A 12411-nucleotide genomic window follows, 5' to 3' on the forward strand; every position below is an offset into this window, starting at 1 on the left:
TGTAAGGTGGGGAGGAAGTGACTGGTGGTTGGGAAGACAGGGTCCTGGCTCTAGGCCTAAGCTAGTCTCATGCTTCCCAGCGTATCTCTATGCCTTCCTTACCCTAAGCATGGATGGCTGGTGTTCTTTCTCCCTGGGGCAAGTAGGTACCCTGATCATCCTTTTGGGAAGTCCCCCCCTCATGCCTACACTTCCTCCCTCCTGCTCTAATCACAGATTCTTTTCTGGAGGAATCAGTCCTTTCAGAGCAGGGCAGTGGTTATTTCCTCCCCAAATACATTCTCACATTCTTATGCAAGGAAGAGGCTGATAGGGATCAGAGAATCAATTCACCCACCACGTGCCCAAGTTCCCTTATCAGGGGAATCTGAACGCCAGGGGCAAGCAGCCTGGGGGTGTGGAGGGTGGTGGTGGTGGCTTGGAACTGGGGAGCAGTCACCAACTTCTTCTTCCCTTCCTTTCCACCCCCTAGACCACAGAAACCACTTAAAGCTCGTGCAAGCCTGCCCCTCCTGGGAGGGCCTGGAGTGTAAAGGTGGAAAGTTTGTGGGGCCTGGGCTGACTGCATGCTACATACCACCTCAGCTCCATCCTTCGAGGGCCACCCGCTCTGGGAGGCCTGATCCAGTGGTTAAGAGTACCTTCCTATGTGTCCTTTCTAAGAGGTCCATGCCTGGGGGAGACCTCAACCCACAGGAGGGACTCAGGGAGGGGGCACAGTCCCCTCAGCCATTAAAAAAAAGGACATCTCCGGCTCTATAAACATCTGTAGATCTCACAGTCACCACCCCTCCCCTTTCCTGTTACAAAGGCCACTGTGGGTGGAGGGACCAGTGGGAGTTTGACCTCAGCTCCTGGCCCTGAACTCTCCGTGTGACCCTGCCTGTGGCACTCATCTGTCAATTAACATCTGTGGTCATTTAGACTTGGACGTTGCAAGGAGGGTTGAAAAGCAGGAGCTCTGATTTTTGGAGCCGAAAGACGGGTAAGAATGTAGCCTACTATTAGTCCTCAATTACCACATTGTTAAAAAGGGGACAGTAATATCTGTCCAGACTTGTGTCTGTGAACATGCTTTGAGGCCAGAGCAGTCTGCACACAGGAGGGGTTCTTACGACCTTATTTGCCCCAGGGCATGCTTCTGTGGCTTTAGTTTAGCCTGGAAGTTCCTCCAGGGACATTGTGGTCCCCATGGGGGGGTGGGGAGGGGGAGGGTCACAGCTGTGGATACTGAGCGAACTGCTCCTGACTGGAGTGGACTTGAATTCTCACCTTGCGAGCCTCCTCTGAATGGCAGGTGAGGTAGGAGGTCTGGATGGAGCCACAGTCCTAAAACTTCCCTGCAGTCAGGGCTGATCCTCAGGCAAGTTTACTTAACCTCTCTGATCTATCTTCTCCGTAAAATGGTAACAGTAGCCGCCTTACTGAGTGGTTGCAATGATTAACTGGCATAACAATAAAGTACAGAACCTACTGGTACAAAGTACTGTGGTTAAAAAGCAATGTTTCGGTCCCTCCCGCCCTCTTTCCATTCTTACAATCTTCCTTTCTTCTCTTTGTCTGACTCCCTTCCTAATCTGTCTCCTGCTTTATTTTTCTCTAGAACATATTACCAGGTGACGTTTCTACATTTTACTTATTCATTTTGTAAATTGTCTGATACCCGTGTCTGTTTTTTGTTTTGTTTTGTTTTGTTTTTTGCGGTACGCGGGCCTCTCACTGTTGTGGCCTCTCCCGTTGCGGAGCACAGGCTCTGGATGCGCAGGCTCAGCGGCCATAGCTCACGGGCCCAGCCGCTCCGTGGCATGTGGGATCTTCCCGGACCGGGGCACGAACCCGTGTCCCCTGCATCGGCAGGCGGACTCTCAACCACTGAGCCACCAGGGAAGCCCCCCGTGTCTGTTTTGATCACTGCTGTATCCAATGCCCAGAACCTCCTGGCCTTCCCTAAGTATTTGTTGAAGGACTGCATGAATGAAGGGTAAATGGCCTCTACTTCTCTTTCCAGCTACTTTCAAATGGGCGTCAAATCCAGTTACTCACCAAAGGTTGTTAGGGGAGGACTTGGGACTGAAGTAGGACAGTACTAGGGATGGAGCTGGATCTATGGGTGGACTTCACAGGCTGAAAAGATCGGAGAGCTGTCATCCTGGGGAAGGAAGTGACCTGACTGGGAAGTGGCAGCTGGCACTTAGGGATATTATAGTGAGGTGATTAAGAACCCAGAGTCTAAGGCCAGACTGTCTGGGTTTGAATCCTAGTTCTACCCCTCACTGGATGAGTAAAACCCAAGGTCACACTGGATAAAAATATTAGCAATAGTACTTAACCCTCAATGGGGTTGGTGGCAAGTTGTTGGAACGGTTCCTTGCATGGCGATTATCTTGGCGCAGCTGTTAGCACCTAATATTATTTGATCAATGCTACCATCTAGTGGACATCTGGAGCAAGATTTCCCTGGTCTGGGGGGTTGAGGGTGGGGTGGGGAGGGACCTAATCAGGGGAGGGAGAAGGAACCGAGGGGTGCTCTGAATGCAAGTGTGTGTGTGTGTGTGTGTGTGTGTGTGTGTGTGTGTGTGTGTGTGTGATGTTAGCATTACACATGCTGAGGTTTATCTAGATCCAGCAGGCAGGCTTGGCCCTGGTTAGGGCCACCGGGCAAAATGAGAAAGCGGGGAGGGAGAAAGAAGTTGGGTTGGCACAGCGCCTCCCTTCCTCCCTCCCTCTCCCCCTCCCTTCTTTCCTCCTCCAAGCCTGGCCTGAGCCAAGAGGAACCAGCTCCAGGGAAGGTGGGGGAGAGAGAAGAAGGTCACTGCTGACGTCAGGGACATTCAGGTAGGAGGTAAACACAATGTGACCTACATTTATCCATTTTCCACATTCTGCCCCTACTCACTGGGGTAGCGTTTTCTGGGCACCCCTGAGAACAGTTCTCACAGTCCAGTGGGACCCCCTCTTCCCCCAGGACCTCAATCCCTGGGACATTCTATCTTGGTCTTTCATTACCAAGCACTGTTCTAGCTCCTGGCTCCAGCTTTACCCCCAAGGGTGGCACAGGTGTGGGAGGGACAGGCAAGAGAGAGGACACCTAAAGGCATAGTGTGCTGGTCTTACATCCACTGACTCACTCCCAAGACACGGAAATTTCATGTCTCTTCAGAACAGATGGGGGGGTGGGTAGATGGGTGGGGTAGTGCTGCTTTCCCCTGTGCAGCCCCAAGGAACCCCCAGCGGAAGGTGGCTTTTGTTGGTTTCAGTCACAGAGTTTTTTTCTGGAGTGACTCAGTGATTGGAGGGCCCCCTGAAGGGGTAGGGACCTGGTTGAACAGGGAACCTAGAACCTACTCAGGCCAGACCTACTGAACTAGTGTCAGGGTCTCTCAGGAATGGAGCCCAGGATTCTTTCTGCATGTTTACCAAGCTCATCCAGGATTCCTGATGTCTGGTTATTGTGATGCTCATTCAAGTTTGAGAACCACTGCTTAAGGTCTGCTCCAAATCAGACAACTGAATGAGCTTCCTCCATCCCGTGTACGGCCAGGGCAGAGGGAGGAGGGTAGGCTGCAGATCTGAGAGCGTAGGGTGCCAACAAGTGGGAGAGATACCGCCAGAGACAAACAGATATTTTATTAGCAAAAATAAATACATGCCGGGCAGATGGAAAGAATGAGGACTGCAGACCCGCTGGAGACCTCCTGAGGAAGAGGCAGTCTCTCAGGCTACAGGCTGAGATGGGCAGGCGCCAGGGAGGCTCCGGGACCTAGCCCACCACGCAGGGTGGGCAGCAGGGCAATCAGGGGCGTCTCACACTCCCCCAGCAGCACGTCCCTGCGGAAGCCTGCTCTCCTGTCCAGCACCTTGGCCCTCAGACTGTGGGCGGCCAGGTCAGGCGGGCCGAGCCCGTCGAAGAAAAAGTCCTCATTGAAGATGGGGTTGGCGCTGCATTTGACCACGCGGCTCCGCTGGCCCCGCGCCCGGGCGCGCGACCGCAGCCTCAGCACCACGCAGCAGCCGCCGCCGCCGCTCCCGGGGCCGGCCCGCGACCCGGGCAGGCCCTCGGCGCTCACCAGGCGCAGCCGCAGCCGCCCGGGCCAGGCCTGGTACTCGGCGGATAGCCGCAGCTGCCCGCCCAGGGGCTCGAGGCGCAGCACGCTCTCCTTGGCCGGCCGCAGCTGGCGGCACAAGAAGTCGAGGTGGAAGAGCGGCGGCGTGGGCGGCCCCGCTCGGCGCGGCGCGTACGGGCTGGTGTCGGCCGAGCTCGCCTCCTCTGGGGACAGCGAGCGCGGCCTGGGCGGCCGGGGCCGGCCGGGGCCTGGCCGCGGCGAGCCAAAGGGCGACGAGTCGGGCGACGAGGCCGTGTCGCTGTCGGGGGCCCGGCAGAGGCGCAGGTCCGGGGAGGAGACGTGCAGCCTGAACTGCGCAGGGGGCAGCCCCCCGGCCAGGGCGGGCGGCGGCGAGTGGAACAGGGACTCGCGCCGGCGCGTGTGTGGGCTCTCGGGCAGGAAGGCCCAACCTTCGCTGCCTGCCAAGTGCGGCAGCGAACAGGCCTCGGGGAGGCCGCGCCCGTCCACGTCGCGCCCGCTGAGGGGCTCGGCGCCGCCTGGGTCGGGGAGCCGAGGCGGGATGAAGAACTGCGGAATGCGATCGGGGGTGAGGACGTTGGGGCAGGCGCGAGCCAGCGGGCACGGGGTGCGGCGCTTAGGAAACAGGCCGGAGGGCGCCCACCGGGCCCTGGGCTCCGCGGCCCCCACCCAGTAGCCAGCTTTCTCCAAGAGCCACATGCGGTGGGATGGGGGGGCTGAAAGTCCGAGTTCCACGAGGCCGAGAGGGTCCAAACCCAGCGTCTCAGGTGAAGGCCTGTACAAGGAAAGAAGGAAAGCCCAAGGTGGGTGATGCTGCAAACGAGCATCTGGTCTGCCGCCGTGCCCTTCTTTACGGGCCCACGGGGTGCACAAGCCCCTGTTTGAGCGGGGTTGGGGGAGGATGGGGAGGGACAAAGGGCGGCAAAGTCGGGGGGTCCAGGGAGAAATAGAGGGAGCCCAGGGCTAGACAGTAACATTTTCGGATCAGGCCTCGGACATCCGAGTACACAGGCTCTCCCATTGCTCCCGCTGGTACTGAAGATGTACACCCACTTCAGAGTTAGAAGGCCTTACACACCCACTAGGAGAATAGAGTAACACCCTCATTAACAAAAGGTCTGTAGCCGCAGACACCGACCCGGGTTCGGAACCCCCGCTCCTATACACTCTCCCCCTGAAGAGACACCGCGGCCCTTGGAGGGTTCACCCCCTTCTCTCATGCCCAATCCAGAAGACTAAGGCTCTCCTCCAGTGTCTGATCTGGCGCCCCTTGGGACTACCCCCCTTTCCCCAGCACCCCATCCCCGCAGGCTGCATTCCCGGGCGGCACCGCAAGCTTCTCCAGGCTGAGCCATCCTTCGGCCCTAGCCACACCTGCCTCCTCTCGCGCCTCCTTCGCCTTCCCGAGCCGTTCCAGGCCAGAAGCAGACTCGCTGCACACTTGGCTGCTGCTGCCCTGCGAGCGAGCACTTAGGGCCGGTTCAAGGAGACGCACCTCTCGGGAGCACAGAATCCCACCCCTCCTAAAGCCCTGACTGTCCCGCTCCCTGCGTCCCAGCCCTACCGCATCCCGAGTTCTGCCGCGAGGGCCCAGCCGTTGGGCCGCCCCTCCCACTCCCCACTCCCTTTCTCCCTAGGAAACCAGTGAGCACAAAGACAGCATTGATCCTCTGCCACCCCCTGAGCTGACTCCGGGAGGCCCCGCCGCCAGCGCGCGCTTACCGCACCCCCTCACCGCACCTCAGGGAGCGCGAGGTTCCGACTTTCTGCCTGGGAGTCTGAGCCCACGGCAGCAGGCTCGGTCAGGCGCCCAGAGTGCAGGCCTCACTGGTGGGCCGCCTCTGGGTCCTGGCCTCTGGCCAGGAGGCGTTCAGAGCCCCGGGGTGGGGGAGCAGCTTCCTCTCCAGCTTGCTACCCCAGCCCAGTCCCGGGAGGAGCTGGCAGGGGCCTCCGTTGCCTACGTACAACCTCTTTTCCTGGATAAACACAGCTCTGTCTTTGCGGCCGTCAGCCCGGCCTTCTTAACTCCTCCCTTCAGGTTGCTAGCAGCAGGCCAGCCCTGTGCCCTGGGGCCTTCTCTGCTGGGCCCTGGCTGCTTGGGAGTTGGGGAGGGCTGCAGTGAAAAGGGAGACAGCCATTAGTGGGCAGTGGCCTCCATCCCTTAATGCTACGCTGGCCCCACCCAGCCCTCCTAGGTGAAAGCCACAGGCACTGCGACACAAATGGTAACTTCTGCAAAGCCCTCCTTGCTGGAATCCTGCCTTGGCCCCCGTTGTTCAGTTCTGGAGACATCCCAGTTGCTCCCAGACAGAGTGATTTGTAGTGACTGGTTCTCTCAATTACACTGGACCAGGGAAAAGGGACCAAGCTTGAAATTTCTAGACATAGAGACACTGAGGACAGAGCTGTTTCCATCAGTGAGTCAAGGTCAGGCTGTGTCCACCCACCCCCCCAACCTTGTCAGAAGTGTGTTAAACTGTAAACATGGAGGATGTCTCCCCCTTCCTTCCCCTCCTTGAAGGCAGATCCTAGGAGACACAGGCCACCACTGACAAGATGAGACCATCAACTGTATTCCAGGCACACTCACTATCCTTCATTCACTCCTTAGGATGTTTGCATAAGCTACTTTCTCTTCTAGGACCACTTCCCCTTCACCCTTCAGATCTGGAGGCCCTCACTGACATGCTCCCGTTGAAATTAGGGGGTTCTCTTGTCTACTTTCACAGCATCCCATACTTTTCCTTTATGGTACTGTTCACAGTTTTGTTTTGTTCTTTTCTGTGATTTATTTCTGTGATTATTTAATGTCCTCCTCCCTTAGCAGACTGTAAGCATCACAAAGACAGTGCTTAGAACAAGGCAGGTGCTCAAGCAGGATTGTTGAATGGATGAATGATATTAAGCAGAATTGTGTCTGAATTAGTTCATTTATCCCTTCATGGTGCTAGGTGCTGGGGAGACACAGAATGGGGAAGCAGACAGGCAATAACGACAGCAACAAGACAAATTGTGAAACTCAGGAAACAAGATGATTATTCTGACATCTGACACTTGAGGGTTTGGGGGGAGCAAATGTTTCTTTTGTGGAGATCCCTGGTGGCACGCAGACCCTCCAGTCCTGTGGCTGCTGACTCAGCTCAGCCCTGGTGTCATTTCTGGGGAGGGTGGTCTGTGTGGAGTGCTGCAGCCGAGAACTCACAGCTGTGGCATCAGTCAGGTGGGTCGGGGATCTGAGCTCTGGGACTTACTAGCTGTGTGACCTCTGGCCTGTAACTTAATCTCTCTGGGGTTCACCTTTCCCATCTGAAAAATGGAGAGAAAATACCTAACTCTCAGAGTTGGCATGAAGATTAAATAAGCTCACACATGCGCATCAGTTAGGCTGACTTCTGCTAAAAGTACATGAAAAGAGAAACCCCACTTCAATCTGACTTGACAATAAGGACATTTTTGTCTTCTGTGATAAGCAGTCCAGAGGAAGGGTAGGATTTAAGGAAGTTTGATTCTGTGGCTTCATTCATTCATCCATAGTTATTGACTACCTACTATGTGCCAGGCACTGTATACTGCACTCTGGGGATATAGCAGTGAGAAAACTGAGAAATCTTCTGGCTAGATACTTTAGTGGGGGAAGAAAGACCACAGACAAAAATAACTGAGTAAAAACTACAGTTTATTAGATGGAAATCACTGTTGGGGAAAAAATTAAATTAGGGGAGGATCATAGAGGGTGTCAGGAGAGCATGCAATTTTACATAGTGTGGTCAAAGATGGCCACCTTGAGAATGTAACATTTCAATAGCGATATGAAGGAAGGAGGAAGGATATCTGAGGGAAAAGCATTCTAGGCAGAAGCAATGGAAATGCAAAGGCCCTGAGGCAGAAGTATGCCCGGAGTGTTCAAGGAGGCGAAGAGGCCAGTGTAGCTGGAACAGAAGGAGTGATGGGGAAGTGAGGTCAGAGAGAGCGGGGCCAGACTCTTCGGGGGCTTGTAGCATTTGTAACAATTTTAGCTTCTTCTTGTGGTGAGCTGAGGAGTGATATGACTTGACTTATGCATTAAAAGGGTTGCTGTGGTGGCTGCATTGATAATAGAATAAAAGGGGTAAGGCTGTAAGTAGGGAACTCATATAGGAGAATATTGAAATAATCTTGGCACAAGATGATTGGGGCATGGATCTGTGTTGCGGTAGTCAGTTTCTGGATATATTCTGTAGATAGAGTCAGTAGGATTCCCTGATGGATCCATCCCCATTTAAGAGAAAGAATTATCCAAGGTTCTTGGCCTAAGCAACTGGAAGAATGGAGTTGCCATTTACTGAGAGGGGGAAATATCAGGGGCTCAGTTTTAGATCTATTAAACGAGGAGATGTCTGTTAGACATCTAGATGGAGATGTTGAGCAAGCAGTTGGGTATATGAATCCGGAGCTCAGAGGAGAGGCCCAGACTGGAAGTATAAATGTGGGCACCAAGAGAAATGTAGATGGAATTTAAAGTCACAAGATTTGATGAACTGAAGGTAGAAAAGAAAAAGGATCCAAAGACCGAGTCCTGAGGGCCCAACAGTTAGAGTGGGAGAGGAGGAGGAACCAGCTGTGCCAGATGCTGTGGGAAGGTCCGATAAAATAAGGACTGAGAGTTGACCATTAGATTTAGCCCTGCAGAGTCATTAGTGACTTTGCCAAGACCAGTTTCGATGGAGTGGTGAAGGCAAAAGCCTGATTGGAGTGGGCTTGAGAAAGAATAGAAGGAAGAGAGCAAAGACAACTCTCTGGAAGAGTTCGCTAAAAGAGTAGGGAGAAGTGGGGCAGTGGCCAGAGAGGGAGTAGCATCAAGAGAAAAAAATTTAAATGACAGAAATATGGTATGTTTGCTGATGGGAAAAATCAAATAGAAAAGGAAAACTGATAATGCAGAAGAGAGAAAGGAGAATATTTGGAGCAATATTGCCAAGTAGACTAGAAGAAATAGGTGTCATGCATAAGAAACAGAGCTAAGGGTGGTCCCCTGCCTGCTGTGTGAACAGTTCACCCACAGTTACTGGAGGGGAAGTAGAATAAATTGGTAGAGGTAGTAGGTGGAGAGGTGTGGTAGTGGGAGCTTGCTCTTTCTGAACACTTCTGATTTCTCAGTGAAACAGGAAGCAAGGTCTTTAGCTGAGAGTGATGATGGGGGAGGAGGTGGTGCTAGGCATTTGAGTAGAGAGGACCAGGAAAGAAACAGTCGCCTAGGAAAGCAGGAGAGTGAATGATCTAGGAAACTGCAGGATGACTGCAGGGCAGTGTTACGGGCCCACTTTAGGATAACGATCTAGGCTTTAAAGTGAGACCGGACAGCAAGGTTGTGTGGGTTTTCTCCAGCTGTGTTCAGCTGTGCAGTGCGCTGGGGAAAATGGGCAGAGATTTGGATTTAGCCAGGGTTATGCTCAATCTTTGACAGTTTATTGTCCTCCTTTCTCTTGCCTTCCATTTCCTTCTCTTGGTGGATATTAAATTAAGGATGCACACAAGGGTGTACAGCAGTGGGATTGAAAACTGACCGCAGATAATCCACAACCTGGCTGTGTTAGTTGGGGTCTGGTGAGGAAAACAGCAGTTGTTAGATGGTTCAACAGAGGGAGTTTGACACAGGGAATTTGTTACCAAGGTGGTGGAAGAACAAAAAAGGCAAATAGGAAGATGAGGGCTGTCTAGCAGGATCTGTAACCATGGAGACACAGCCACTACTTGAGTTGCCTCCCAAAGCAGAGAAGGGGAGAAATACCCTGACATCTCCTTACTTCCCACCTTCCAGTCTTCCACCAGCCTTCCAAAGCCAGATGACAAAGGAGACTGGGAAATGTATATTGCAGGCACTAGCCCTCTGCAGTCTAAGGCAGAGTAGGGGAAGGGTGGGGATCTGAGAGCCATCAAGCAAATGACTGACACACTGGGTAGCCAAACAATAAGACATCAGACCAGGAACTTGGAGATCACCTCATCTACCCTTTCATTTTTATAGAGCAGGAAACAGACCCAAAGAGAAATGATGGCCGAACAGTAGCAGAGTTGAGACTAGAACCCAGATCTTCTATCTTAAAGAGCAAGGTTCTTTCGTGTACCCCAGGGGTCTTCATAATCGAGCAGAGCTTCTCCCTTGAATGAGGGCCCAGGGTGTGGCCTCCGCACCTCTTCCAGCACCATTGCTGCCACTCAAGAACTATGTAGGTGGGCTTCCCTGGTGGCGCAGTGGTTTAAGAATCTGCCTGCCAATGCAGGGGACACGGGTTTGAGCCCTGGTCTGGGAAGATCCCACATGCCGCAGAGCAACTAAGCCCGAGCGTCACAACTACTGAGCCTGCACTCTACAGCCGCAAGCCACAACTACTGAGCCCGCGTGCCACGACTACTGAAGCCCACGCGCCTAGAGCCCGTGCTCTCAAACAAGAGAAGCCACCGCAGTGAGAAGCCCGTGCACTGAAACGAAGAGTAGCGCCCACTCGCTGCAACTAGAGAAAGCCTGCGTGCAGCAACGAAGACCCAATGCAGCCAAAAATAAATAAATAAAATAAATTTATTTAAAAAAGAAAGAAAAGGAAAAAGAACTATGTAGATGACCCAGGGCCTTGACCTCCTTTTTCTCGTCAGTGCCACTGTAGAGGGACACTTAGAGGACTGGGCAGTACAGAGTGCTTTCCTGGGTTCAAGCCAGATGAAGAGACACAGAGGGGACAGACCTTTCCTCCAGGTCAGCAGACAACTGCTACAAGACTCCCTGGGCTTTTCGGCTAAATTGTCCTGTGTCCTTGAGCGGTGGCCTCAGGCAGCATGACTTGGCCACCAATGCTCACTGTAGGTGCTAGCAGGTGATAGGGTTGGTGATATACTGTGTCCTGCAGCTCTGGCTCCTCACCCAGGACCCGTGATAAATGACCTAACTCTGTGGTCTTAGTTTCAGGAAGACCTTAGGGGCCCCTTTTTTAAGAGCTGGTATGAACTATTGATGTCCCTTGCCGTCTGGAACTGGTTGGTCTTACAATTGCCTTATTCACTCTTTGGTTTCTCTTGGCACTTGATTCAGACATTTGGAGAACACATATCCTTCAAGCAGAATAAGCTGATTCGAGCAGAATAACCTGCCACATTTGCCTGGATGGCCTGTTGGATTCCACCCCATCTGCCTATGTAGTAGCTGTAATTCCAATGAATGCACTACACATGGAATTGGTTTTTAAAGTGTGGAGGCAGAAACTCCCCTTGTTTCTGCCTAGAAAGCTGCAATACTTGGCCTCCTGGGAGAAGAGAGGCATCTGTCAAAGCCCTCGACACTAGAGAAGTATTCCAGCAGCTGATGACCTCATTCCCCTTACCAAGATCCCTGCCTGCCCACTTGGCCTTCTCCAGTCAAGGCTGACACTCCCAGCCTGGCTGTGGGGCCTTGCCTGAGAGCCTCCTACCTCTGTAGATTTCCAGCTTTTGCCTGTTTCTGTTAGAAGCTGGCCCCAGTAGAGAAGTGACAGTGTGCATCCAACCTCTGCCATCCTCAACACATGACTTCCAAAGTCATCCTGGGTGTTGACATCCAGTTTCCAGATGAGAGAAGAGAGAAGCAAGCTGTACTTGAGTTTCCAAGTACCACTGTTTCGGTTTCCTTCGTTTACTTGACTGCATAGGAAGGATAGAATATATTTCCCTTCTTCTCTTGGGAGTGTTTAAATGAAGATTAGGTCCTTTTTGACCGTGAATAAAGGACAATATGTTTTTGGTATACACTGATTTAGACTCTGGGCTTAATAGGTTATCAAAAGCAACTGTGAAAGCACAGGAGGAAGAGTTTTTATGTGAGTATATGGGGGAGGGCATAGTTGACTGCCACAAGATTTCTTGTTATGGCCTCTAGTAAGTCTCCCGTTTTTGGAGGGCACTGGATCAAGTGCCTTCAAATCCACGTCAACCCATCTTTTGCTCGTTATTGAAGACAGATGGCTTAGGAAGTGTGTGGTCTAGTTACTAGAAAGAGAACCTGATCCACCCACCTCTCCACCACTGCTGAATTTGGGTCCAACTCTCTGACCCTGTTCCATGCCATAAAAACTTCCTTCTCTCTGATCCCCTGAATCCCAGGCCCTAGTCTCAGGTCCTGGAATCTTAGCTGAGGCCTGAACTTGAATTCTTCACTTGTCAGGATGAGGGTTTGGACACAGACCCATCCCTCCTCTGCCTATCCTCCTTTCAAACTGAGGCAGTGGCTGCTAGCTACTTACCAAACCTATTTCTCTTTCTTCTACAACATAGAGTTACATCATATTTTCCGGCCAACCTCCCTTGCAGTTTGGTGCGGTCTTGT

At 52.8% G+C, this 12411-nt stretch overlaps 1 protein-coding gene across 1 annotated transcript; it reads right to left on the reverse strand.

Annotated features, from left to right (window-relative positions):
* Positions 1 to 3534: 3534 nt before the first annotated feature.
* On the reverse strand, positions 3535 to 5952 carry C2CD4D (C2 calcium dependent domain containing 4D). Its single transcript, XM_060007311.1, has 2 exons — positions 5823 to 5952; positions 3535 to 4857 (listed from the first exon to the last, which is right to left on the reverse strand). Exon 2 carries the CDS (start codon positions 4779 to 4781, stop codon positions 3720 to 3722), a length of 1062 nt encoding a protein of 353 aa, XP_059863294.1. The 5' UTR covers positions 4782 to 4857; positions 5823 to 5952; the 3' UTR covers positions 3535 to 3719.
* Positions 5953 to 12411: the final 6459 nt, after the last annotated feature.

This window comes from Delphinus delphis, chromosome 1 (genome assembly GCF_949987515.2).
Source record: "Delphinus delphis chromosome 1, mDelDel1.2, whole genome shotgun sequence".
NCBI classification, from domain to species: Eukaryota; Metazoa; Chordata; class Mammalia; order Artiodactyla; family Delphinidae; genus Delphinus; species Delphinus delphis.